This window comes from Neofelis nebulosa, chromosome 12 (assembly GCF_028018385.1).
Source record: "Neofelis nebulosa isolate mNeoNeb1 chromosome 12, mNeoNeb1.pri, whole genome shotgun sequence".
Lineage (NCBI taxonomy): Eukaryota > Metazoa > Chordata > Mammalia > Carnivora > Felidae > Neofelis > Neofelis nebulosa.
Genome location: NC_080793.1, coordinates 1,788,505 through 1,814,961, shown reverse-complemented (window position 1 = coordinate 1,814,961; position 26,457 = coordinate 1,788,505). Strand labels below are relative to the sequence as shown.

The 26,457-nt window shown below is 63.9% G+C and overlaps 2 protein-coding genes across 11 annotated transcripts in view; both read left to right on the top strand.

Moving 5' to 3' along the window:
• Window positions 1-13,774, top strand: part of SEC16A (SEC16 homolog A, endoplasmic reticulum export factor) — a 33,583-nt gene extending 19,809 nt beyond the window's left edge. For 7 of the 8 annotated variants that reach the window (XM_058693567.1, XM_058693570.1, XM_058693564.1 and 4 more), the window contains exons 15-31: window positions 70-181; window positions 346-451; window positions 1,096-1,236; window positions 2,270-2,383; window positions 2,627-2,804; window positions 3,294-3,539; window positions 3,960-4,042; window positions 4,965-5,111; window positions 7,114-7,194; window positions 7,375-7,431; window positions 7,570-7,681; window positions 8,002-8,139; window positions 8,387-8,481; window positions 9,338-9,412; window positions 10,347-10,406; window positions 11,272-11,349; window positions 12,341-13,774. In XM_058693567.1, the coding sequence (XP_058549550.1) occupies window positions 70-181; window positions 346-451; window positions 1,096-1,236; window positions 2,270-2,383; window positions 2,627-2,804; window positions 3,294-3,539; window positions 3,960-4,042; window positions 4,965-5,111; window positions 7,114-7,194; window positions 7,375-7,431; window positions 7,570-7,681; window positions 8,002-8,139; window positions 8,387-8,481; window positions 9,338-9,412; window positions 10,347-10,406; window positions 11,272-11,349; window positions 12,341-12,409 (1,892 nt within the window). In that variant the 3' untranslated portion in view covers window positions 12,410-13,774. The remainder of the gene's footprint in view (window positions 1-69; window positions 182-345; window positions 452-1,095; window positions 1,237-2,269; window positions 2,384-2,626; window positions 2,805-3,293; window positions 3,540-3,959; window positions 4,043-4,964; window positions 5,112-7,113; window positions 7,195-7,374; window positions 7,432-7,569; window positions 7,682-8,001; window positions 8,140-8,386; window positions 8,482-9,337; window positions 9,413-10,346; window positions 10,407-11,271; window positions 11,350-12,340) is intronic. The other variant, XM_058693571.1, reaches the window with a different exon arrangement.
• Window positions 13,775-14,071: 297 nt separating this feature from the next.
• INPP5E (inositol polyphosphate-5-phosphatase E) lies at window positions 14,072-26,206 on the top strand. Of its 3 annotated transcripts, none has more exons than XM_058693540.1 (11): window positions 14,072-14,156; window positions 14,913-15,924; window positions 20,480-20,603; window positions 21,845-21,942; window positions 22,440-22,564; window positions 22,684-22,803; window positions 23,015-23,122; window positions 23,726-23,887; window positions 23,980-24,095; window positions 24,644-24,780; window positions 25,095-26,206. In XM_058693540.1, the coding sequence occupies exons 2-11, from the start codon at window positions 15,137-15,139 to the stop codon at window positions 25,225-25,227; spliced, it is 1,911 nt and encodes a 636-aa protein (XP_058549523.1). In that variant the 5' UTR covers window positions 14,072-14,156; window positions 14,913-15,136; the 3' UTR covers window positions 25,228-26,206. The 3 variants fall into 3 exon arrangements, with proteins under 3 accessions (XP_058549523.1, XP_058549524.1, XP_058549522.1); XM_058693541.1 differs by having other exon boundaries at window positions 14,079-14,156; window positions 15,188-15,924; XM_058693539.1 differs by lacking the exon at window positions 14,072-14,156 and adding an exon at window positions 14,438-14,590.
• The last annotated feature ends 251 nt before the right edge of the window (window positions 26,207-26,457 follow it).

The following is a 26,457-nucleotide window of genomic DNA, read 5'->3' as shown; positions in this document are numbered from 1 at the left end:
CCGTCCACGTGTTTTGATCCCCGGGAGAACTCGGCGTCACTGGCCGCGGCCTGCTTTGTGTCTCCTCAGCTTCGAAAGGTCTCTTAGATGCTGCGCACTTCTGCTACCTCATGGCCCAGGTCGGGTTAGGGGTCTACACGAAGAAAACCGCAAAACTGGTTTTAATTGGATCGAATCACAGGTGAGGAACACAGCGGTCTCTGTTTTCCTGCAGAAGGAAAGCACCCTCCTTCAGCCCACCCAGAGACGGCGGGCGGCCCGGCAGCAGCTGCCGGCTTTGTCCTGTGGTGTGACGGGCTTCTGGGTGACCTGCTCAAGGACTAAGGTTCCCTGTTTCCTCGACAGTTTGCCGTTTTTCCAGTTTGCAACCAATGAAGCCATTCAGAGGACGGAGGCCTATGAGTATGCCCAGTCCCTCGGGGCACAGACCTGCTCCTTCCCCAACTTCCAGGTCAGCGGGGGTGGGCGGGCAGTCCGTGCTGACAAGTCTCCGACTGTCGCGGGTTTGAGTCCTTGCACAGAAAGCAATAAAGTGTTTTTGGAGATCTCGAGACACTCAAGCGTCCGTAATGCTTGAGAAGAAAGCCCTGTTGAGTTGAGGATTTTGTTTGCCTTTAAAATGTTTGTTGGGTGTTTGGTCCCCAGTACTTTGTCTGTCGGCAGCTCTTAGCGTCGTGGGGAGAGAATGATCTGACCGGGGACCGTGTGGGCATAAATGTCTGTGGGGCAGAGCGAGTGGGGACGGCTGTCCCGACCAGCCTAGTAAGCGTGTTGAAGAGAAAGAGTTGCCAAGAAGCTTAGTTGTCGACTTTCATCTGAGATACCTTGGGGGGCACCTGGCTGGCTTCTCGATCTCGGGGTCGGGAGCTGGAGCCCCACGTTGGATGTAAGGGTAACTTAAAAAGTGAAATCTTAAAAAAATAAATAAGCGAAAGGTGAGGTCCCTCCGGGAACAGGGTTGGTGCTGTTGGGCAGCCGCCGGGGGCGTGTGTGAGGTGCGCGAGGCGAAGCGTGAGAGTAGCTCCAGCCTGGGGTGGGGTCTGGCGGGGGCGAGGGGCGGTGCCTCAGACCGCTCTGCTCGTTCACCTGCTCTAGGTGTTCAAGTTCATCTACTCCTGCCGCCTGGCGGAGATGGGGCTGGCCACGCAAGCCTTCCACTACTGCGAGGTGATCGCCAAGACCATCCTGACGCAGCCCCACGCGCACTCTCCGGTGCTCATCAGCCAGCTGGCTCAGGTGGCGTCCCCTGAGCGTCCTCCCGGTGACACCGGGCTGACGGGACTCGGGAACCGAGCTAGGACCGTTGGGACTTCCTTCGTGAACGGCTTTAGCAGTTTTCGTGTTCTTGGACAGGCATCCGGTGTTTTTGCGTTAGCATAAGAACGCGTCAGCTCTCTTACCCCAGCGCAGAAACGGAGCGGTAGCTTCTAAGGAAGTTTCCCCGGGAGACTCACCGTGGGGCCCTTGAATCTAGCGGTTCACAGCGTGAGCTACCAGAGTCCAGCAGCCTGGCTTTGGGTCCCGGCTGCTCCAGGGCCGGCCTCAGTTTCTTGCTCTGTAAAACAGGGACCGCGTGACCGGCCTCCAGGAGCAGGCGAGGCTCAAAGGAGACGGGGTTGCGCGTGGGGACGCCCAGCACAAGCCGCCCGCTGCGCCAGTGTTCCCCTCTCCCCGGGAGTTTCGTTCAGGAGAATGCACTCGCGCGATAACTTGGGAAAGTGTTTCATTACGAGAAGTTTTAGACGTTTACGAAAACAGAATAACGAATCCTTCTTCCGCCAGCTTCAGCAGTGAACCCAAGGCCACCTTGTTTCATCTGTCCCCACCTCCCTCACCGTCCCTCTCCCCCTACCGCCCGTCAGGGTGTGTGCATTTCTGGGTCCATTCAGTGTTTTGAAGCACTGAATGCTTCAAAAGCCAGGTTCAGTGGGATCCGATGGGAACTTCACAAGCAAGTTCAGTGAAGCCAGGTCCGTGGGATCCGATGGGAGGGGCAGCAGACGCGCTCCAGGGGGCGTGCGGACTGCTGGCCCCCACGCACACAGGCTGACGGGTCTGCTAGGGCGGATTCCAGGCTCCCGGGCCCCCTTGCTGCTGTCTCGGCCTCGCCAGCCGCTCCGGGGCAGGTCACGGCGCGCCTCAGAAAACCTTCCCGGGCGATGCAGCCGCCCGGTTGGGTGACGAAGATGCTTTTGTCTCTGGGTCATCCGGGTGGGCCTGTCCTCCCCGGTGGTAACGGGCTCTTCCCCCCCACCCCGTGTGCGTCTAGATCGCCTCGCAGTTGCGGCTCTTCGACCCTCAGCTGAGAGAGAAGCCGGAGGAGGAGTCCTTCGTGGAGCCCACCTGGTTGGTCCAGCTGCGGCGCGTCGAGAAGCAGGTCAAGGTGTGAGGTTTGCTTTCGGTCTCGGGAGACGCGATGTCAGAGACGGGCTGACAGGCGCGGTCCGTGTCCCCGTTTTCACATTGAGTGTGGGTGTTCGGTGTAAACGGTAGGATTTCAGAGGCGCACGGATTCCCGGGACGGGGGCGGGGGGTGCTCCTGAAGCACAGACGCGGGGAGCGGGTCCCCCGGGGTTGGTGCCGCAGCGCGGGGCTGTGGGAAATGCCTGCGGTGTCTCTCCTGTAGGAGGGCGCCGCGCCGTGGAGCCTGGACGGGGCCCTCTCCCAGTGCTGCCCCAGCACGCCCAGCCCTGAGGCCGGGCAGCACGACGGCCCAGGACCCGCCCAGCCGGGCAACCCGCTGCTGGCACTGCCTGTGCCCAGCGCCGAGCGCTTCGGTCAGGGCGTGCGGCTGCTGCCTTCAGGTGAGCCCCGTGCCGCACGCGGAACATTCTCGCCCTGCCTCTCTGGGAGAGCGGAGGGGACGTGTCTCAGCTCCGCATCAGCCTTCTCCTCTCCCTCCGCGAGGCTGTCCGTGCTCCCGGCTGTAAACATCGGCTGAGTGGGCGGACGCCCCTCTGTCCCCCGGCGGCCGAGGCCAGGAGGACTCCATGAACGCAGCCGCTCTCCGGGTTGTGTTGGGTCTCGCTGTGGCTTAGAGCCCTTGCCCGTCATCTTTAACGACGTCCTCCCTTTTGTCCTCAAAAAAGCCCGCGTGCTGTTCTTCCCCCAACCGCAGAGGCCCTCGCATCCCCCGCGCTTTCTGTTTGGGCGCCTGGTTCTCTTAGCGCATAACGAAAGAAACGTGGCCACGCAGAATGACGCGTGCTAAACTGTTCGGCGACCGCCAGTTCGCTTCTCCAAGTGACTGGAGTTAGCGCCAGTGACCTCAGGCTGCTGTTCGCTCTCTGCAGCTCCGCCGACGCTCCCCGACAGCCAGCCGGCCCTCCCCGCCAGGGTGCCGTTGTTCCCGGTGCCACCACCCCCCGGCCCTGCGGAGCTGGGGCCTGGCTGCGGACCCCCAGGGTCTGCGCTTGGCTTTCCAGAGCCCTCTGTGCCCGAGCCTGCAGCTCTGTACCCAGGACCTGGCCTGCCAGCGGGTGCACCGTCTCTGCAGGAAAGTGAGCACCTGCCCCAGGAGGCCGGAAGCCAGGACCCAGGTGGGTCTCTGCCGCGACGCCATCCCCAGAGGCCTGGACTGGGTTTGGTGTTCAGGAGGTGATCGGCAGAAGAGCCTTAAGTCATTTGCGCTCGAAACGAGTGGTATCGCTTACTGTCTGCTAAGGGTTCTGGAAGTTCCAGGCGGAACGGCTGATCGAGATCCACGCTAGATTCCCTTGTGACTTGGCTGTCGGTTGGGACGCAGAGCGTGAGCGGGTGTCCCGGTGTGGCGAGCCGGCCTTGAGGCGCGCCCGGGCTGGGACCTGCTCTGCGCTCCGATGTGGTTCTCGTGCTGTGTACTCGGGCACAGTACGGTGTAGACCCGTCTTTGAAGATGAAGCCATTTCGAGACCATTTCCGGTCTCGGGCTCTGAGGCGCGTCGCGAAGCTGCCACCGTGGCTCTCTCTTCCGTTGACAGGGGTGATGCCACAGGAGGCGCTTGGGAGAAACTCGCTTCCGGAACGGAGAGAAGATGGTTTTGGCGGAAAATTCGCTCATCTGGTACTCTCCCACTTTTTGTTTTTAAGCTATTCGTTTTCCATAAGCTGCGTTGATTAGGAGCCCAGACTTGTCGCTCTTTAGTCTTAAGTAGAAAGATAGTAGTGAAATTTAGGAAATTATCCTTTAAATTGCTTCTCAGTGGGAAAGCTCCTCTGAAATAACCTGGATCCTCACCATACGGAGTTGGGGAAAAGCGTTACGGAGGAAAACGCTCGTTTACTAGTGTGGTGTGGGGATCATTACTTCATGGAGAGAAAGTGCTCGTTTGTAATGAAACTGCATTGCTAATTTTGACTTTCCTAAATTGGAGAGCCCTACCCACTCTCTGCACCTCACTTTCTGCAGTAGAATCCCTGAAAATCTCACTGGTCTCTTGAAATCGAGGTATCGCTTTATCAGACGTGTGTCTGCTGTAAACACCACCTCTGTTGCTCTCGTCTCAGCGCGGGGGCTGAGGGGGGGGGACAAACGCTTTTCTGCACACTGTTCTACAGCCTTCTGTACAGACAGCAGGCCTCTGTGGGCATGCGGTCATCGTCCAAACTTTTGTTACACGTTCCTCCATAAGAATACTCTGTTTTCGTGTAAAATGACAGTCACTAATTTTGAAAATGGGGTCTTCGCTCAGCGAGAAGCATTTTCTAAATAAGCCTATCTTTTAAAACGCCCCCTGCTCCACTGTGCCCAGTCCCTTCCCTCTTCCTTGCAGCCCGGCAGTGCCCCCTGGGCTCCCGAACCCCCTCCCGGCTCCTGCAGTGTGCCTCGACAGACTGGCTGGCTAACTGCAGGCTGGGGGGGCGGGGGGCAGCTGTGTTTCCCCCCACCCCCACCCCTCCCACTCTGCCCTCCTCACGAGTCATAAGGCCTCTGCTGTGGTGCCCCGGGTGACCCTCCTCCCCTGTTGCCTGTTGCCTTGGAACAGGGCCCCTCCAGGACGCCCCAGGACTCCGAGGTCCCTCCGGCGTGGGAGCGTGCTGGCCCCGGAGCCCTGCAGCCGCCTCTCACGTCCACGCCCGAAGGGAAGAGGCCTGCACAGGCGGCCGGGAAGGAGGTCAAGGAGCCTAAGAAGGTAGCACACGGCCCACCTCCGGCGGGGCGGGGGCTCCCTCAGGCCCTTCCTCACGCCCCGGTGCTGGGCGCCGGGCCCCAGGCCACCACCGTTCTTTCGTCACTTGGGCCACACGGTTTGGGAAGTGTCCTAGGGGCATGTGAAACGTGAAGCTTCGTGAACGTTCGTGCATCTGTGTCCCCAAACGGGCACGGCCCGAGTGGGGTTGGAGCAGCGCAGCCCTCCCAGAGGCCCCCCGTGTTCACGGCCTGTCACAGCCCAGCCCCCGAGGGTGGCCTCTTCTGATTTCTGTCACCATTGGCCGGTGCCTCCTGTTCTGGGACTTCTTATAAAGGAGACTGATGTTTAAACGCCCTTGTATGGGAACATCGAGGGAGGGTCCGCAGATGCTACAATTGTATTTATCTTTTGTCCTGGGTAATGGACACAGGCCGGTTATGTAAAAGCCACACGAGCGGTTCTGGTCTGTCTGCTGTTGGCGAAAGTGCTCATTTCTCTTGGGGGTCCAGCCTGGGAAGGGGCCGCCGGGCAGCTTGGACCTGGTGACCCTTCCAGCAGCACAGCCAGGGAGGTGGCGCTCCTTCCGCGCACCGGGCCGTCCCGCCCACCGAAGCCTCTGCCGGGCTCCGTGCTGCCCCCTGGTGCTTTCCGTTCGCGTCCCTGGGGGGCAAGGGTGCTGAGCACCTTCTTCACATGCCCGTTACCACCTCCGTCGTCGGCTTTGTGGTGCTGGCCTGTGTCTTCTCCTGCTTTTTTTTTTTTTTTTTTTTAATTTTTTTTTTTTCCAACGTTTTTTTTTAATTTATTTTTGGGACAGAGAGAGACAGAGCATGAACGGGGGAGGGGCAGAGAGAGAGGGAGACACAGAGTCGGAAACAGGCTCCAGGCTCCGAGCCATCAGCCCAGAGCCTGACACGGGGCTCGAACTCACGGACCGCGAGATCGTGACCTGGCTGAAGTCGGACGCTTAACCGACTGCGCCACCCAGGCGCCCCTTCTCCTGCTTTTAATCGGGTCCTTTTCCACTGTGGCCACCAGTCCCCTGTTAGATGCACGTGCCCCACATCCTCTTCTACACTGTGGGTCGGCTCCTTACGCTTCGTGTTAGTTAGCTTATGAGGAACGTGTTCTTTTCTCTTTTTTAAAGTAATCACACCCACCGTGGGGCTCGAACTCACAGCTCTGAGACCAAGAGACCGAGAGTCATGCGCTCCACCAACTGACCCAGCCAAGTGCCCTTCCCGCCTTTTTTTAAGTAGATTATCGGTTCTTAATGTGGTTCAGTTTCTCGGCTTTTTTAAATGGCTGGTATTTTACTGAAACGCAAGTGTGATCCAGAGTGTGCCGGAACCGTGAGCTGGAACGTGATGCTTCAGCGAGGCGGGAGCGTGCAGACCCGTGTCGCCCAGAGCGACGGGTTTGAGAGCGCACACAGCCGCTGCGGCTCCTTCCCTGTTTGCTTGTTCTAGAAGAAGCGAAGTACGGTACGCGAGGAGTGAAGTCAGCGTTCCTGACACCTGAATTCTCTCAGGGTGGGACACGGGGGACTGTTTTGAGGGGGTCCCACAAGGACTTTCCCAGCCTTCTTGCCACTGCTCAGGCAGGGAGGGAGGATGCCGGAGGCTGCCATCCGTTGGCGTCAGGAAAAGTTCCAAAAGGCACATTGTTCAGGTTTTTAAATTGTGGTAAGATACACGCAGTGTAAAAGTGACCATCTTAACCCTGTTTTGAGGGCATAGTTTGGGGGCGTCAGGCTCATTCATGCTGTTGTGCCGCCGTCCCCCCCCCCCCCCGCATCCGTCCCCAGAACGTGCCCGTCTTTCCAGACTGCACTCTGTCCCGTTGCACATGGACACCCCCCCCCCCCCCCCCGCCCTCGTCCGTGGATCCGACTCTGCTCGGACCTCCTGTGAGCGGACCCTTCAGGACTGGGCCTTCCGTGTGGGGCTCCCCTCACCCAGCACCACGTCCTCCAGGGTGTTGTGGTTGTTTCTGTATTTAGAGCAGCGAGTCCTGGTTATTTCGTTGGCTGCCCGGGAAGAAAAGGACGGAGGCTTATCTGCCCGACGACAAGAACAAGTCGGTGAGTGCTGTAGGACGTGGGGCCGGCGGGGCCTGTGAGTTCACGTGACGTGGCCGGCGGTGGTTCGCACAGTGCTCCCCGGCTGCGGGCACGGCTGGGTGGGCGTCTCCTGAGTGTGCAGCGTCACGCGGGTTCCGCTGAGTCTCCGGACTTCTCTCTTTATTTTCATGATGGTGGCAGATCGTCTGGGATGAAAAGAAGAACCGATGGGTGGATGTAAACGAGCCAGAGGAGGAGGTGAGTTGGAATTCCTAGCGTCTGCTTGACGGGAGGAGTGCTCCCTGCCACGTGGCCGTGGGCGCCTGCGAGGCCCCCGTCCGCGCCCGGTGGCCGCGGGTCCGCGGGCAGGTCTCTGAAGCGTCTTTCCCTCCGCAGAAGAAGGCTCCGCCCCCACCACCAACCTCCCTCCCCAAGGCTGCACAGGCTGGGCCCCCTGGTCCCGGAGGACCCCCGAGAGCCTCCGTGAACATGTTTTCCAGGAAAGCAGGTAACAGTCGAAGCAGAAATTAGACGTGGAGAACTCGCCTGTGGTACGGGCTCAGGAGAGTTGAGGGGAGGTGGTGGAGCACGCAGGAGGGACGGCAGCGTCACGGGGTGACCCCGTCTCCGGAGCACGAGGGCCCCGCTCAGAGGCGGCGCGGCGCTGGTGGCTTCGGGGTGTGTGTGAGACGGGGGGCGTCACCCCGGGGGAAGCCAGCCCTGCGCCACGTGGGGAGCCGCGTCCGGGGGGGGGGGGGGGTGGGGGGGGGCCGGGGGAGCGGGGTCCTGCGGTGCGCTGACCTGCGTTTGCCGCTCGCCCTGACGCAGCCGGAGCCCGAGCGCGCTACGTGGACATCTTAAACCCGGGGGGCCCCCAGCGGAGTGAACCGGCTCTCGCCCCGGCGGAGTTTTTTGCTCCTCTGGCCCCGATGCCGATTCCCACCCACTCTTTCGGACCAAACGCAGGTAGGGGGGATGGGACCTCCTGACCTGTGACCTCCTTTCTGAGAGCCCCTGGCCCTCCCCTCCCTTTAAGAAAAATGACCCGGCTGACGTGCAGGGAGCCTGCGGTCCATCCGTGTTTGTTCACAGATCCCTTTCCGTGTCCCCCACAAGTGCACTGTGGGAAGCCTTTCCCCTGGAGACTGTTCTAAATGAAACCCCGACGGTGTCGTGGATGGACTGACAGCCTCCCGCACTGTCCCCTTCACAGATGCGGAGGAAGCCCCGCCCGCAGAGGGGGCCGGCAGGGAAGGGCGTGCGCCTGCAGGGGGGACCGTCAATCCAGAGCCGGCCTCACAGCCCCAGGTGAGCCCCCCGCGTGAGCCCCCAGGCGAGTGGCGCCGCGGGGACGGGCGGCGGGGGCAGGGAGGACTTGGCCCGCGCCCCTGCCTGGGAAGGTCGGCCTGCTGTTTGCATCATTCCCGTCATGCACCCAGAGAAGACAGTTTCCGTGGAAGTCTTGCCCCTGAGGGCCTCTAGAGATGGAGATCCGTGACCATGTGGTGCACGTGGTGTGGTGGCCTTGGCTTCCTGAACCCACAGTCCTAAGGAGACATTTTTTTTAATTTTTACAACTTGCATGTGAAATAGGATGGTTGGAGGTGGACAGAGTGGGTTTCAACCCTGGTTCCCTGTTAATTAGCTACTTGACATTTATTTTTAAAAGAGAAATTGAAAAAACAGGTTTTTTTTCTAATGTTTGTTCAGTTTTGAGAGACAGAGTGTGAGCAGGGGAAGGATAGAGAGAGGGAGACACAGAATCCAAAGAGGCTCCAGGCTCTGAGCTGTCAGCACGGAGCCCGACGCGGGTCTGGAACCCACGAACCGCAAGATCTGACCTAAGCCGAAGTCGGACGCTTCACCGACTGGGCCACCCGGGCGCCCCAGCTGCTTAACGTTTAAAGGATCACGTGACATCTCAAAGCCTCTGTTTCCTGTTCTATGAAACGGAATAACGAGGGCGCTTGTGCACGAGGCCATCAAGGGGCCCACGGCCCGAGTTCCCCAGAGATAGGCTGTCGTGGGACCCGCAGCCGTTCGGAGGGGCGCGTACTCGGAGTGGAGCTGCGTGGGCCGGGGCCAGAGGCGGGTGTCGCGTCGGTCTGCCCCCTGTGAGGGCTCCGCGGGAGTGACGGCCACTGCGTTTCTTCTTTCCTGACAGGTGTTAGGTTTGCCAGCGTCGCTCCCTGGCCCTGAGCTCCCACCCGCGCACGAGGACGGTTCCAAGGGAGGAGAGGTAAGCCACTCCCACAGGACGTACCTGCCCAGACACCGGGCTGGGGACATCGCCCATTTGTACCGTCCAAGTGGCTTCTTCTTTAAATGAGAAAGTTGACGAGTAGGAAGAGGCAACTTAGCAGCTTTCTGGAACTTAAGAAGTGTTGTGGTCCCACAGCACAAGCAGCGACCCTTATGTCTGCAGGTTGTGTGGGAGCCGCGTGCAGAGCAGGGTGTGAGCTCACACACCCCCGGCTCCCCTCACTCAGCACAGCAGCGCTGCGCTCACGCTCCTCTGGCAGCACGAGGGCAGGCCCCCTCGCCCCCCAACTGATGGTTTTCCTTCAAAACATGTTTTTAATGCTTATTTATTTTTGAGGGAGAGAGAGTGTGCAGACGGGGGCAGAGAGGGAAACGCAATCCGAAGCGGGCCCCAGACTCCGAGCCGTCGGCACAGAGCCCGACGCGGGGCCCGAACCCACGAGCTGTGAGATCACGACCCGAGCCGAAGTCGGACGCTCAACCGACCGAGCCGCCCAGGTGCCCCCATCTTAATAAAAGCTGTACGTTTAGGGGCGCCTGGATGGCTCAGTCGGTTAAACGGCCGACTCTTGATTTGGGTTCAGGTCACGATCTCACGGTTCGGGAGTCCCAGCCCCGTGTCGGGCCCTGCGCCGACGGAGCCTGCTTGAGATTCTCCATCTGCCTCCGCCCCTCCCTGCGCGCGCTCTCTCTCTCAAAACCAGCAAATAAACGTAGACGTTCTCTTAATTAAAAAAAACCCAACTGTCCCTCACGGCAGGAGTTTCAAACTAACGCTGGTGTTTCGCCCACTCGGCCTGTGTTGACTCTCACGGCGTCACAAGGCCGTCTGGGGTGGAGCTGGCCGCGTGGAGCAGACGCCTGTCGATTTCTCATCTGTCCGTGTTGTGTGTGTTCTTGCTGTTTCGCAGCTTTCACGCTGTAGTTCACTGAGTTCATTGTCGCGTGAAGTAAGCCAGCATTTTTCTCAGGTACCTGTGGCTGGCAGTTCTCACTGAACACGACCTGAACCGGGTCGCCTTCGTGGTTCCCTTAAGAGCGCTGTGCCGGCCTGCGTCGTGCCCCCGTCACTAACGCAGCCCGCCGCCTCCCCGCCCGCCGCGCGCCACAGGATGCAGTGTTCCTTCCTTCCAGTGTCCTCGGGGGCGGCCTCGGGCCGTCCGCTTACACTGGCGACCGAGTCGACCCCAAAACGTTCCTAGGGGACGGATGACTTTTGTAATTTCGTTCTTTCCGGATCGGTTTTTTCCAAACGGCCGGCCGCAGGTGCAGCCTCACCGCGTGTGAGGGTGTCTCAGAAGCCCGCCTGGGTCCGGAGAATTTCTGGTTTCTGATCAAGCGCGGGGCGTTTCTGGGCGGCCGGGCAGAGTGAGGCCGCGAGGCTGTCCTCGGCCGGGCGGGCTGGGACGCGGGAATCCTGAGTCTTCTGTGTGGATCGCACGACGAAGCTTTCCCGTTGCCTCGATGGAGGCCTCGCGTGACTTTATTTGCTTATCGAAACACTAGATTCTGTAGCTGGACACGGGAGGTCTGAAGCGGTCGGAAGCGTCTACTAACTGCTTCAAGCTGCCACTCCGGGGGCCCCGGGCCGGGCGCTCCCCGCTGCCGCATGTTCTGCCCTCGGAACGTTTCGCGCTGCATGCTGCTCTAATTTTTACCTGTGTTCCGTGAACCACTCAGTAGTGCAGTCCGGTGTCACGACAAGTGTCCTCGACTTGCTTCTGTGGCTTCCTTAGAAGTACTGTGAGTGGTCGCCAGCAGTGGCGTCTGTCCACAAGGGAGCGCAGACCGCTGTGTGACGTTGCCGCGTTGAGATGAACTCTCTGTGCTTCTCAGGCTCCCAGTGACCACCCCGCAGCAGGGGGCGCCTCCGGGGCAGCCGTGCCCTTCTACGGCCCTGCTCACTTTGCACAGGTAAGCGCCCTGCCGTCTCCTGCGGCACAGGGATCCCCAGCCCCGCGCCCCGCTGTGTCCGCCGACCCTTCTCTCGTCCCCGCCGCTGCTCCTGGCGTGAACGCCCCCACCGTGCTGGGGCCTGCGGTCTCCCGCCGCGTCTCCCGCCGCCACACCTCACCGCGGGCCTGACTCCCTCCGCCAGGCCGGCCTCGGCCACCCTTCACCTGGCGGCCCGCGGCCCGCGGTTGGGGAATGCTCTTGAATGTTTCTCTCTATTTCTGTCTCTCTGCCTTCTCGCTCCTCCTTTTCCGGTCTCTTGCCCGTAGGGTGCAGACTGGCTGCCAGCTGGGGGGGGTAGCTGAGCAGGGAGGGGCCGGGGCCGTGTCTCGACGTTCAGAGTATAAAGCCTCCCACGACCCTGGTCGCCCTCACCGCCTGGGGTGGCCGGGCCTGCTCACCGTCAGCCGGGCGCCCGGCCGGCCTGCCACCCTCTGCTTCGACGTGCCCGCAGACGAGGCCGCCTCTCGGCCTCCTGCCCTGACCTCCAGGACTCCCGTGGCCCAGGTTACCACCTGGCCGTGCGTCTGCTTTTCCGTTTCAAGATCTGCTGGCGGTTTTCCTCTCGTTACCTCCGTCTCGTAGTGTGCGCTTTACAAGAGTTTTTCGATGCCTCACTTCAGCGCGAGTAAATGCCTGCGCTCCGTCCGCTGTCTGTCCCTGGGCGCTCCCCGCAGCGCTGCAGTCGCGGGCCGGGCCGCCACCCTCCCCGGGTGCTCTGCCGCGGGGGCCAGCCTCCCTTCTCACCACCTGACGAAACCGCGGAGCCCTTCAAAGCGGACGTCTAGGCCTGGTCCCCACTTGGCCAGTCGTCGGGGCTTCCGGGGAACACGCAGCCTGCCTGTTCTGTCGGTGGAAAGGGTCCCGCAGACCCATCTCCCCGGCGCTGCCGGGGCGCCCCCGGCCTCGGAGGCTGGCGGGTGGAAGTCCTCACTCTTCCTTGTCTTTCCAGGCCTCTGCCGCCTCGGGGGGCTCCAGGATGGGGAGGATCGGCCAGAGGAAGTACCCGGCGTTGAGCTAGAAGGGTCCCCGTCCTGCAGTGGCATCTGGAACCCTCAAATTCTGCTCCACCGCGAACTCGGACGGATCGATGGCCCGCGCCTCCCTTCTGTTCCCGCCCGGATGGGGACGGCAGTGACTCCCCGCGGTCGTGCTCGGACTCCTTCACGGCCCGTCTCCGCAGCGTTGCCGGGGCTGGGTCCGCGGCCCCTCTACCGTGCTGGGGGAAGCGAGGGGAGCTTTGGCTCCGTCTCTAGCCGACGGTGACCCGAGGGTAAAACGCTCTTAGTCGTTCAGGAGCGGTGCACCGAGGGAGGCCGGAGCCATCTTTGCTGCGCGAAAAAACGCAGCCCTTCGGTAACTGGGGCGTCTCGGAAAACCTAACCGTGCTTTCCTGCTGCGTCGGGCCCCCCCTGGGCCCGGGAGGGCGCCCTGGGGCCTGGCACCGCATCACGGGCTTCAAGGAAACGTGGACTCAGCTGAGTTTTCCAGGGAGGCCCTGGTCGCCGAAGTGCATTTGAGTCTGGCGGCAAAGATGTTCCCAGCTTCGCTTCCTTCTCTGCCCGGGAGGGAGGCTCTGCTCTCCACTCCCCGGGCCGGGCCGTGTTCCACGTGGGACCCGCCCCCCTAACCCACCAGTGCTAAAAACTGGCTGTGACGAATTCCATTCGGGTTTTCTTAGTATGCGAGTAGCCTGGTTAGACTCGTCCCCAGAGAAACTTCTGGACTGCCATGCCCTTTGTAAAATAGTCGATGTACTTCCTCATGACTGGTCCTCAGGGCGCAGAGTTGACACGCGCCCTGACTCTGAGGCTGCTGCCTCCGCTTTTCCCACACCGGGATCTTCAGTGGGTGGGGGGCTGAACCCACAGAGGGAGGCCCCGCCCCCTGGACTCAAAGCTTTAAGGCTTCATCGACTGTTCTTAGAATTATTCACATTCTTGTTAACTCTGAAGAGACCGCAGAAAAACATTAAATATTTATAAGAATCATTAGGAAATTTCTGTAGGTTCTGCTGGGGACATAGTTGGGTGTTGTGAATCTCAGTGCAGAAAGGGCGTAAATGAGTTAGCACAGGCCTCGGTTTCCCTCGCGGCTCACTGGGTCATGGAGGCAGGGCGCGGAGTGTTTTCCCGTGCGTCACCCAGGGCGCGCCCGGATGCGTTGGTTCTGGTCACTTGGAGAGAGGTGGGGCGTGGCACCTGGGGCAGTGGGGGCCCTGGGACCCGAGACCTCCCTGGCGCCCTCGGTCTGGCCTGCCCACCCGACCGTTCCCTGCGCGGGCTGCCGGCGACTTTTGATTCAAGAAGCTCCCTCCCAGGCCAGGCGGGAGCTGCTATTTTTACTAAATGCAAATTGGTAAATAAAGTATTTTGCGCTCGCAAAACACTGTCACTTGTTTCCTTTTGTTGGTCGGTTACCGTCAGGGGAACCAGGCCCCTAGGTGGCGGGGTATGGGTGGGGGGCGGAGAGCTCCTCGGTGTTGGGTGGGGGGTGGGCCTGCCGGGAAGCCCCTCCCCCCAGAGCAGCAAGTGAGGCGCGACCCTTGGGCGGGGCGGGGCCGGTGCTGCCCCAGAGGCTGGGGAGACGCGCGGGTGGAGGGGCCTCCGGACTCGGGCGCGCGCGCGCGCGCGCGCTGGGTCCTCCGGCCGCCAGGGGCCGCTGCGGGGACTGCTACGGGGACTGCGCCCGGGACGCCTGTGCGCCCGCTGCCGCTGCCGGGGAGCAGCCGCCGGGCCCGCCGGCCGGGGAGCAGGCGGCGCCGAGAGGTGGGCGCGGGGCGACCTCGGGCAGGGCGACACCCGGGCGGGGGCGCCCTGGGGCGGGGTGGCCCTCGGGCGGGTGGGGGGTGGGGGGGCGCGGGTCCGGAGCGCGGGGCAATCCCTGAGCAGGGCCTCCGACGCGAGTCTGGGGCACCGGGGCGACCTCGGGCCGGGTGACCCCCCAGACGGGGGCGCGGGTTCAGGGCGCGGGGTGACCCCCAGGCGGGGGCGTGGGGCGCGGCGCGGGGCGACCCCAGGCGGGAAGCGGGGGCGGGGTCAGGCTGCGCGGCTGTCGTTGCCCTGGGGACCCGGCGGCGGCGGCCGCGCCCGCAGACTCGAGTCCTGAGTCAGGGGCCTTTGGCAGCGGCCGGGCCGCAGACCTGCGGAGGGGCCCCTGCCCGGGCGGGGTGTGCCCGCTGAGCGATAGAGTGGGCACCCGGGTGAGCCAGGGCCCAGGGACTCCCATCCGAGGCCGGGCCTGTGAACTGGCCTTTGACCTTGGGGCTGCCGTTCTGTGCGGGTCATGTCCCCAGCACCCCACGGAGGACAGCCTCCCCCCCGCCCCCCACCGCAGTATGGTGGCTTCCCGTGGTCCGAGGGGCCAGCCTTCACCCACCTCCTAGGAGGAAGTGGCAGTGTAACTTGTGGCTCAGCTGCCGCTGGCCTCTCCCCCTCTGGCCCTGCGGCAGAGCCGTCCTGTGGCACCAGCACGCGCGGACCCGGCCTTGGCTGCGGGAGGCTGACGGCACGGGTTTCCTCTAGGCTCCTCCGGGGGACTCCGGGCCTTTGGGGGTCCCCGTCATGTGGCAACTGGCCCTGCCCCTGCCGGACCACCCCAGGCCGCCGCGCGCTCTCTCCTCCGTGCCTGCTGGGCGACGTCTGACCACGCGTCCCTGACCCTGGGCTCCACCGGCAGCCCGCCCCAGCAGGAGCCCTCTCCTGGGTCGGCTGGGTCGCCATCACCCTTGAGAGCTGGCCCCCGGACTATGCCGTCCAAGTTGGCGTGCCTGGGGCATTCAGAGGCATCTCCCCCGCAGCCCACCGCCCAGGGGCATCTGCAGCCCGAAGGCAGAATGCTGAAGGGACAGCTTCCCAACGCAGCCCAAGACCTCGTGCCCCACCCAGGGTCCCTGCCCACCAACAGCTGTCAGGGCCCCGAGAAGAGCCCCGTGCCCCCTCTGAGCCTTCCAGCGGGTATCGGCGATGCGGACCCACAAGCCAAGGCAAAACCCTTCACCCCAAAGCCACCGACGAGGCCCAGGCTGGAGCGAGCTCTGTCGCTGGACGAGAAGGCGTGGAGGAGGCGGCGCTTTCGAACCAGCCACGAGGACCTGGCCACGCGCAGTGGGACCAGCCCCTCCAGGGGCTCTTTGCAGGACGAGGCCCCCCAGCCCCCCACCCACACTGGCTCCCCACCCTGCCTGAGCACCTCCTTGCAGGAGATCCCCACGTCCCGCAGGGCCCAGGGCAGTACAGGAGGGGGCCCCTCCTCCTGGGGTCACTGTATCTCCGGAATGATCAGCACCTCCCTGGACCTCCTGCACCGGGACGGGGCCTCGGCGGGGAGCACCACCAGGCTGCCCGCCGTGGACCAGAAGGCGGCCTCCAACCCGCCGTGGACCGCGAACTCCACCGGCAGGTCCCGCCTGCAGAGCAGGCTGTTCCGGGCCCACAGCAGCCTGGGCCCCGGCCGGCCCCCGAGCCCCCTGGCCTGTGATGCCAAACCCTCCTTCAGCCTCCTGGCACCCATCCGCGCCAAGGACGTCCGAAGCAGGTAGGGCCCCTGGGGGCAGGGGCGGGGGTCATCCGTGGCCTTCACTGTAGCGCTAGAAAGCACCCCAGGAGGGGATTCTCGTAAAACTGAGGCTAGCCCCCTCACCCCCGCCTCCCGGCTCCTTCCCGGAAGGACACCCCTTCTGGAACTTTCCCTGTGTATTTTAGCACCACCCAGGGGCACGTGTGCCTATGAAGCAGACGGTTCAGATCCACAGGTCGCCTTCCGCACTGCGTGCCCTATCCTGTTTTCTTTCTCGTTCTCGTTCTCGTTCTGTCCCGGACGGCCGCCTTTGTGAGCACGTGGGGCGGCCCCGTTGTCTGCGCCGCTGCAGGGTTCCAAGACGTCGCCCTGAGCAGTGCTCTCCCTTAACCGCTCTGCTGAGGAGGGACGCTCCGGGGCCCCAGTCAGTGCTGGCCGGAGCGCGGCCGCGAGCCCCCGTGGCCGTGCTCTGGGCTCCCGCCGGCACAGCTAGACGCGGACCCGCTGGCCCAGGGGCCACCGCTCAGGGACCGCACTGACCTCAGACGGAGGGTCCCCGGGGCCCCCGCTCGCTGGCGGCAGGGAGGGTCCCCCGGGCCTGATCGGCTGCGCTTTGCTTCCAGGATTGCCCCGATTTCTCTGAGGCTCTGGGATCCTTTGCTGAGCGCCCCGCTGTCCGTCAGCTCCCACCTGCCCCTCCCCCCCCCCCCCACCACCACGGGGGATGCTAGGTTTCTAGGCTTTATGGGGCTTTAATAATTAATCCCTGTTGACTTTCCTGTAGCTTCAGAAGAACCTAACCAGGCGCTTCCCCCAATGTCCTCTCTGCTCAGGACTCTCCCCTGCGTGCCTCTGGCTCCGTTCACCAGACCGGGGGCGCCTGTCCAAACCCGCGAGTCTGGTCTTCTCCCGCGGGCTCGTCACGGGGCCCACGCCGCAGTGCCCAGGCCGCCACTTGAAAAGGCTTTCCCTGCCCCGTCCTGTGGGCTGGGCCAGGCCTCTGCCCCCTACCAGGGCCCGGCAGGTTGTTCGAGGCCCACACACGGGGCCACGGCCCCCGCGCCACCCACTCCCCAACGTGGCGCCCAAGGCCCCCGGTGCGGCTCTGGCCCTATTTCCCTCGCCAAACGCCTTCCCTCCCATCAGGGCCAGTCCTGCTGCACAAGGGCCGGGGGAAGGGGCAGTTGGGATGGTCACTGTAGTGGCGTCCTGGAGTGGCCGTAAGAAATGGCCACAAGCCCGAAGCCTTAAAACAACAGAAGTGGAGTTCTGGAGGCCACGCGTCAGAAATGAAGGGGTCACGGGGCCGAGCTCCCTCCGGAGGCTCCCGGGGAGGGTCCTTCCTGCCTCTTCCAGCTCCTGGTGGCCCAGGAGTCTTTCGGCTTGTGGCCGCGTCCCTCCAGCCTCTGCCTCTGTCCTCACACGGTACTCCTCCGTGTCTGCGTCTCTCCTCCTATGGGGCGCTGGTCTAAATCCGGGATGAGCTCACGTTGCCATCCTTAAACCGAGGGCATGTGCAGAGACGGTTGCCACATAAGGTCCCACTCGAAGGTTCTGTGGGTCGGGAGGGAGAGGGGGCTGTGGCGAGCCCAGCTGTACAGGACAGAGTCTGTACGGGTTTCTGGCGGGCAGCGAGGTGTCTTAGTGCCTTCGCGGTGTCACCGCCCTGCGTCGGCTGCTTGTGACTTACGCGGACGCGCTTGTGACCTAAAATGACAATCATGTCACAAAATCGGGTCCTCGATTCAGTGTTTTCGGGCAAGCAGCAAACAGGTTGATGGGGACCCCTCACCCCAGTTCTGCCGTCTAAAGGCCCCGTTTCCAGTGGGTTCTAGAACAGGCGTCGGCACACTTTTTCTGTAAGTCTCTCCATCCTGCAGCCGTGCTCACCTCTGCCGTTGTAGCAGGGAAACAGACACAGACCATACGTGCACCAGCAGCCACAGCTGTGTGGCAGTAACGCTTTGCATAGGGACACGAAATTGGAATTTTACGTGGTCTGCCCACGTCGCAAAATGACAGGGTTTCTTCCTCTTTTGACGACGTGGAAATGGTTCTTAGCTCGTGCGCTGTCCGTAAACAGGCAGAACCTGGCTGAGGTCGGAGCGTGGCCCGGGTTGGACGGGCCGGGCGATGTGGACGGTGTGGGACGCAGGGCACCCGGGCCACAGGAGCAGCCGAGTGCAGCGGCCGACCCCGGACCCGGGAGGGGATCAGAGCACAGGGCCCCTGGCGTGGCGGCCTTCTGGTCACCCTGCAGACCAGAGCCGCTCCAGACCAGACCAGGGCCGCTCCGGAGGACATCACGCCCTGTGGCAGGGGAGCGGGGGCCCGGCTGCGGGTGCGAGGGAGGTTGTCCACCCAGGGGGGTGAGCCAGCGGGGGCCTCCCTCCGGGCGTGATCGAATTCCCGTCCTCAGGGCCTGGGGAGGAGGACGTGGGAATCGCTCGTGTGAGCTCCTGAGAACCGCGTTCTGGTTTCAGCGGCCAGCGTGGCTTGGGAGCCCTGCTCTTGACTTGATGCCCTTCAGAGGAATGGGCTCCTGTTTGCAAGACCGAGATGTAAGCTTTTCTCAGCGAGTTGGAGTGAGGGGTCCTCGGGAGCCTGGAAAGTGCTAGTGGTCTGTTACCCAGCCGGGCTGGGCTGGGTTCTCAAGGACTCTGCTGAACGGCAGCGTTAAGCCTCGGTGGCGGTGGCGGGGCCCGGGTGGCACGGCCACACGGCTTCCCTGTGCCCGAAGGCAGAGGCGGGCGGGGACAGCGTGCCAGGCAGCCTGGAGGGGCGCGTGGGGGCAGGGGGAGAAGGGCGGAAGCCAGGCTCGGTCTGCCGGAACAGGTGGGGCACCCCAGTGTTCGGAGTGCACCCCCCCTGCAGCCGGGTGCCCCCCGTCCTCCCGCACCGCAGCGCCCGGCTGCCGAACCCCTCGGCCTCCGTTCGCTCCTGACAGACGGGACCGGGACGGCCCTGCCTGCCGAGACACGAGGAGGGACCGTGGAAGGAACAGCCAGCCGCACCCGAGTGCTGGAAAGAGCACCCTAAAAGAGCCATCACTCGCACACGGTCATTGGGGCGACAGCTGACGACGAGTGACGTTCCGGTGGACTGATCTTGGGGTCACTGGGGCACCCGTGGAGCTTATTGGGATGTGTCTGCCGGGAAACGGGGGTGGAATCTAACCAGCCTCCAAATGACCAATACTCAGGAGACGATGGAGCCGCCCCGGCCCTGGGCGTGCACGGGAGCCAGTGACCGGCTTCTGCAGAGGCTGGATGGAGTTGGGGGGGTGACCGGTGACCAGTGTCTGTGGCGGCTGGATGGCGAGGAGGGGGTGACCGGTGACCAGTGTCTGTGGCGGCTGGATGGCGAGGAGGGGGTGACCGGTGACCAGTGTCTGTGGCGGCTGGATGGCGAGGGGTGGTGACCGGTGACCGGTGACCAGTGTCTTCGGCTGCTGGATGGCGAGGGGGGTGACCGGTGACCAGTGTCTTCGGCCGCTGGATGGCGGGGGGGGTGGCCGGTGACCAGTGTCTGTGGCGGCTGGATGGCGAGGGGTGGTGACCGGTGACCAGTGTCTTCAGCCGCTGGATGGCGAGGGGGCGTGACCGGTGACCAGTGTCTGTGGCGGCTGGAGCATTAGAAGACCTAGGGGACAAAATGGCCAAACGTGGCATGGCCATCGCCTGGGTGCTCATTCTGGGAGCAGTCTGATCTTGAGTTGGGTTGGAAGAAGGTTCTGGAAGGACTCCCAGACAGCTGGAAGGAAGGCGGAGGCAGCAAGAAGAGAGGGGACGCCCTGGTGCCCCTGCGAGGGGCCCGGGGGTGGGGGTGGGGGGCCGGGCCCCCCCACCGGCACAGGGGAGAGCCGCCGGGCCGCTGGGCAAGCGCACGAACGAGTCTCAGGGCCTGTTTCGGTGCGGCCTGCCGGCCGGGTGTCCTCACGGCTAAAAAGCAAGACCGTGCGGACGTGTCATCTCGCGTGAAAGTTGCACGACGCTCGGACTCCGACGCTCGTGAGGTTCTGTTGCCGCGTGGCCTGGTCCCCGGGGTCGCTATGCTTGGTGGCACCTTGCAGCCGAGGCAAAGTGCTGTGGGGGCTCCGCACGTGCTGTGCCGGTCAGCTCTCGAAACGGATCCTAACCGTCGGTTGTCGTGAGAGTGGACGTGCCCCCTGCGGCTTTCGGGGCCTCCGGGGCCGCGCCGAGGCGGAGGCGAGCCCCTGGCGCGGGACGCGTGTCTCCCCAGGCCGCTCGCGGCCCAGGGCCAAGGCATAAGGGGCCCCAGCGGAAGAGCCCAGACGTCACCTTCAAGTCCTTTGTGTCTGGAGGCGGCAGAAACGTTGAACACGTGCTGCTGTTTATAGAATCGTGAACGGGGGGTTTTCCAAGAGGGCGGTGGACCACAGCGCGGCACCTGTGCCCACCCCCGGGGTCTCCAGGAGCCCCAGCTCTGGGACAGCCTCCCGCAAACGGGTTCCGTGTCACGGGGGGCCCGAGGCCGGCAGCGTCCCCGGGAGGGCGTGTCCCTGGGCCTGCCCGCTCCGACCCTCGACTTCTTGGTTGCCCTGTCTCCGCAGGAGCTACCTGGAGGGGAGTCTCCTGGCGAGCGGGGCCCTGATGGGGGCGGACGAGCTGGCCCGGTACTTCCCGGACCGCAGCATGGCCCTCTTCGTGGCCACCTGGAACATGCAGGGCCAGAAGGTAAGGGGCCAGCCCGCCCCCATTGGGCTCTTTCCCGGGGCCTCTGAGCTGCACGCCGTCTTCCTGGCCTCTCCCCAGCACCTGGGTCAAGAGGCCTCTTGCCCGGAACACCCCTGCCTCCCCCACCTCCCCGCTGCCCGATGGGGGAAAATGCGGTTTTCTTGTACATACATGTGTTAAGAATAGTTTTAGATTCACAGCAGCTTTGGGAGGAGGGAACAGAGTCCCTGTCCCCACGCACAGCCTCCCCACTGCCGACACCCCACCGTGGGGCCGCTGTGACCGTCGGTGAGCCTGTGTGACCTGGTCACGGTCACCTTGGGGTCACTCTGGGTTAGGCCCACTCGGCGATTCCTGTGTCGAGACGGCGGCAGAGGCCCTCCCGCCGCTCTGCTGGGACAGGCGCTCTGTGTCCTGAGTGCCAGTCGGCCCAGGGCCGGACCGCATGGGCCAGAGGTTTGCACGCTGATCTCTGGGCTTTTGCTTTGGGGACAGCCTCGGACACAGTGCCGGTGGCTTTCTCTCCAGCTCACACCTGCACCCGTGTCTCCCTGGGACTCGTTCGCTCGGTGAGAGCCGTCCTTGGGTTGACAGTCTCCATTCCCCGCATGTGGGGTGCTCTGATGTCTGGGGGCGGGGCGTGGACTTCCTGCACTGTGTGGATGGTCCTAACGCCCGGTGAGGTGAAGGGGACAGTGGTTGCCACCATGGGGTTTTGAGTGCTTTCTGCTGCCCACGTGTGCCACGGTGTTCGTGATGACAGCACAGAAGACCCTGCCCTCCCCCCCCCCCCACCCAGTGGAACCCGGGCGGACCCTGGGGGCACAGGCACTGGGGAGGAAACCAGGCAGAGCCGCCACCAGGACGAGGTTTGGCTGAGCGACCAGGAGCCCTGGCAACACAGCGCCCAGCATGAGAAGCGGTTCTCCCTCCAGTTGAAGGAGGCGGGTGCCCAGGCTGGTGGCCCTGCTGTCCACGGGGAGCCACCTGGCCCCTCTGTGGGACAGTGCCCTCGTCCAGGGCCCCAGGGCTTGAGAGCCAGCCTTCGGGACCACAGCACCTGGCCGGGCTGCACCACATCCCCACCAGTGTGTTTGGGGACAGGGGCCCCATGGTGAGGGAGGCGCGCAGACATGGGCGTGGTGGTGACCAGCTGGGGTGGAGGGCGGCCTGCCAGGCCCTTCGGGAGAGGCTGGGTCTCTGTCCCGCAGGAGCCCTCACGAGGTGCTGCTGCTCTGTAGGAGCTGCCCCCGAACCTGGACGAGCTCCTGCTGCCCGCCGAGGCCGACTACGCCCAGGACCTGTATGTCATCGGGGTCCAGGAGGGCTGTTCCGACAGGTAGGGCGCAGCTGGCTGGGGTGAGGCCCTGGTTGCACGAGAGCCACTTCCTTCTCTGTCGGGGGCGCAAGGAGCTAGGAGTCGATGAGCGTGCGTTCTTGTTGACGTGCAGCTGATCTGGGAGAACGTACGGCCCCCGCTGCGGGACCCCAGGCCCCGGGCCTGACCCCCAAACTGGGTCCTAGGTCTGCAGCGCCCCTGCAGCACCGCCAGAGACCGCCCGGCCAGGGGCGTGCGTGGGCATCCCACCCCTCAGGCAGCTGCGGGAGGCCCGCCGGGCAGGTGCCCCGACCCAGGGGAAGGGGCAGGCGCCGGGTTCCCCGGGACCTGGAGCCTTGGTGAGGGAGCCGGAGAGCCTGGGTCTCCGACGCCCTTCCCTTGGGCAGGAGCCAGGAGGCGGGGCTCTCTGGGCTGTGGGGGAGGGGTGGCGGGGCTGGGAGGCCCCAGCCCCCTTCCCGGGCTGTCCCGGCTCACCCTCCCCCTCCCCCCCACCGCAGGCGGGAGTGGGAGGTGCGCCTGCAGGAGACGCTGGGCCCCCGCTACGTGACGCTGTACTCCACGGCCCACGGGGCGCTCTACATGTCCGTGCTCATCCGCAGGGACCTCATCTGGTTCTGCTCAGGTAGGCGGGCCGCTCTGCTTTGCGCCAGCGCCCCAGGACCCCCGCCCGGCCTCTGTGAGGGCAGGTGGACGGGCGTGCGCAGGGGCAGCCGCGTCAGCCCCCCCACCCCTGTCCCGCAGAGGTGGAGAGCTCCACGGTGACCACGCGCATCGTGTCTCACATCAAGACCAAGGGGGCCCTGGGCGTCAGCTTCACCTTCTTCGGCACCTCCTTCCTCTTCATCACGTCTCACTTCACCTGTAAGTCCCGGGAGTTAGGACACGCCCCCCCGCATGCCCGCCAGGAGCGCCATCTGTGACGGTGCCCTCCCGTCGGGCCCCCGCCGGGGTACCCGGGGGACTGGGTCGCGCAGACACTGCGTGTTAGAGCCTGCTGGGGGGCGGTGAGCACACAGCTGTCCTCCGGGTCCGGAAGGCCCGCTGGAGAGGCCCCCGCGCTCTGTTCTTACAGCCGGAGACGGGAAGGTGAGCGAGAGGCTGCTGGACTACAGCAGAACCGTCCAGGGCCTGGCCCTGCCCAGGAGCGTGCCCGACACCAGCCCCTACCGCTCCGACGCCGGTGAGCCCGGGTGGATGTGCTCCTGCCTTGTTCTCTGGGCGGTTTACTGAAAGTAAACTTGGGGAGCTTCCGAGAATCAAGGTTGAAAAAGTCTAGAGAGTCGGTAGCCCGCGGAAACGGCGCTCTGCACGAGGCCTGGCGCTGGGCTCCGGAAACGGCGCTCTGCACGAGGCCTGGCGCTGGGCTCCTCCGGAGCCGTGACCCACCCACCGGTTTGGTGCGGCTGTGCTTCCAGGCGGGAGCCCCGTGGTGGCCACGCCTCCCTGCGCCGACAGGCCCTCCTCCTGCCCCCTGGCTGTCTGTCCCTCCAGGATGGAGCCCTGGCAGAGTGGCGAGCGTGGGCAGTGTGGGCTCCTGTGAGCGTGAGGGCGCCCACGCTGTCCCCAGAAGTCTGTCGCTGTTTGAAATGAAAGACGCAACCGTGAACGTGAACCCGAATGTCGGCCCAGAAGCTGCGGGGCACAACCCCCACGGCCAGCGCCGTGTCTGGGGTGTCCCTGCCCGTGGCTGCAGGAGCGGGGACAGAGACCAGACCCGTCACTGTCGCCAGAGGGAGGCCAGCACGGGGAGGGCCCGGCTCACGCACTTTCCCGTTTTGGCTAGCGGACGTCACCACCCGGTTCGATGGGGTGTTCTGGTTTGGAGACTTCAACTTCCGTCTGAACGGAGGGCGCGTGGCCGTGGAGGCCATCCTGAAGCAGGACCTGGGGGAGAAGGTGTCTGCCCTGCTCCAGCATGACCAGCTCACCCAGGAGATGAAGAAAGGTGAGGTCCCCGGGAGGAGGCGCGGACACCCCGACCCCGAGAGGGTGCGGCCCGCCAGGGCTGACGAGAGCCAGGGCCTGTGGCTGTTCCAGGGTCCATCTTCAAAGGCTTCCAGGAGCCGGACATCCATTTCCTTCCCTCGTACAAGTTTGACATTGGAAAGGACTCCTACGACACCACCTCCAAGCAAAGGACCCCCTCCTACACGGTGAGCGCCCCTGGTGTCCCGCCTGACCTCCGGTGCGACTCTGCCCGGCTCTGCGGCCCAGGTTTGGGCCTGCTTGCTCTTCAGAACCACAGGCTAAGGACTGAGGCCGGGTGTGACAGCAGCCCCCACGAGCTGCGGTCAGACGCCTCAATGCGGCACCCGTGCCGGGCTAGCGACCGCATCTCTGGGACCTGGCGTTGGGGGCAGCGCCCTCTGAGAAGGGCCCTTCTGAAGGCTAGTCGGTCGGCCCGGGGCTGGGGTACACGCCCCGTGCTGTCGCAGATTCAAGCCATTTGCGGCACGGGCGGAGGGAGCGGCCTGCACCGGACCCGGGGGCTCCAGGCTCGGTCTCTGCGGCCGCAGCACCGCCAGCCCCCCCCACCCCCCGTCTGGGGCCCAGACACCCGCCAGTGCAGCGGGCTTGGGCGAGGGGCTCTGGGAACAGGCTCTGCGGGTGGGACCGGACACGGAGACGGGCACGCGGGCCAAGCCCCGCAAAAAAGCCACGCAGTCTCGGGGCTAACCTTCACGCGGGATCTTTTCTGCAGGATCGGGTCGTGTACAGGAGCCGCCACAAGGGCGATATCTGTCCGGTCAAGTATTCCTCCTGCCCTGGCATTAAGACGTCCGACCACCGCCCCGTGTACGGTCTGTTCCGGGTGAAAGTGAGGCCAGGGAGAGACAAGTCAGTACCCTGCTCACATGTCCTCGCCCTGGGGGCTGCGGGTGGGCGGGGCTCCTGCCCACTCGGGGGGGGGGGGGGGGGGCGGCATCCCCGCCCCTGGGTGCCCACCGTCGTCCCGTCGTGTCCTGACCTCCAGCCGCGGTCAGGGTGGCCGTGGGTCTCTTCCTGATGCACCGCAGGGCCCAGCAGGGGCCCGAGGGAGCTCTGCGTTCATGGTGGCTGCACTCCGGTGGCCAGAGGGGACAGGCGTCCGAGACAGCCTCCCAGGAGGCTACTGGCCAGTGCCCTCCTGACGACGCCCCTTTCTTCCACAGCATCCCCCTTGCTGCTGGCAAGTTTGACCGCGAACTGTACTTGATAGGAATTAAAAGACGCATTTCCAAAGAAATTCAGCAGCAGCAGGCACCAAAGGATCAGCATTCCAGCACAATCTGTACGGTCTCTTGAGGCTTGCCCGAGGACGTTCACACCCACAACATGGGAGGTCACGTGACCACAGCCCCCTGGAGAAGTCGGAAGAGACTGCGGAATGAAAGATTTCTGGGACGCCGGCTGTTTCTCGAGGCCAACACGCTTCGTCACCAAGAACCTAACAGGAGGCCAGTGAGGCGGTGCTGAGGCACCCGTGTCCCCTGCCCGGCACGAAGCCGGTTGCACTCATTTACAGCATGTCCCCAAGCGCAGGCCCCCAGATGGCCACAGCACACCCACGGTCCCTTAGGCCAGCGTGGGTCGGGCAGTTCTGCCTGCTGGCACAGACGCCCTTCCGGTGTCCTTGTCCGCGCGCCCAGAGCCGACGTTGGCAGCGCTCCAGCAGCCCCTCAAATGCAGACCAGGAGGTGCCTTCCCCATCCGAGTCCAGGGAGCGCGTTACCGAAAGGGGGGGAAGCACTCTGGGTCAGGCAGCTGGGAGCTTCGGTCCTACCAGTGCGCACGAGGACCGGGCGGAGGCCCGGCCGGTCAGGTCAAAGCCAGCCGACTTCCAGGGGGATCGCCGGTCCTGCTGCAACAGGCCAGGGAGGGACGAGGCAGCCTGGCCTGTTGGGGGTCGCTGGCCCCCCAGTCTCAGGCAGCTGGCCTCGCCCTTCCAGCCACGAAACCATCTCCCTCTCCTCTCCTGGTTTTTGGTGACTTGAGAGCATTTGCTTTCGTATTGCCGGCTACAAACAACATTGACGTAAGTAGTGCGTCTCCTGGCCTGAGAAACTCTGCACGTTTAGGGTGCCTCCACCTTGCCCGCCCGGGCCGGCCCCCTTCCACGTTCCCGCCTGTGTTACAGGGCTCAGAGCCCAGTGTCGCCCAAGATCACTCTTAAAAACCATAGGCTTTGACTGTGGGAAAACCTAGGGGCATTCACTCTAGTCTTTAAAGTTATTTATTTTTCCGTATTTATATTTTTAAATAAATCCATATATTAAATCTGAAACTCTTTCTGGCCAAAGATTGAGTCCTAGAAAGCGATCCTCCATGTGCTCACACCCCATGCTTACGACATTCCCAGAAAAGAAGGCTTCGAGTCCAGTTCAGAGGCAGGAAGTTCGGTGTCGACTGTGGCTGTACCGGCATCACCGGCCTCCCTCTACCCTCTGCCCCCCACCCCGGCCGCCGCCCCATCAGACGGGCTGGCTGGAAAGGGGCTTTTCTGGGAGAAAGGAACACCTCAGCCCTGCGTGAACC

Bases quoted from the DNA above. Each gene is read 5' to 3' on its own strand.
- INPP5E (XM_058693540.1), top strand. From the start codon at position 15,137: ATGCCGTCCAAGTTGGCGTGCCTGGGGCATTCAGAGGCATCTCCCCCG. The intron at 23,123-23,725 runs GTGAGCCCGGGT...CGTTTTGGCTAG, and splicing joins CCCCTACCGCTCCGACGCCG to CGGACGTCACCACCCGGTTC. The intron at 24,781-25,094 runs GTCAGTACCCTG...TTTCTTCCACAG, and splicing joins GTGAGGCCAGGGAGAGACAA to CATCCCCCTTGCTGCTGGCA.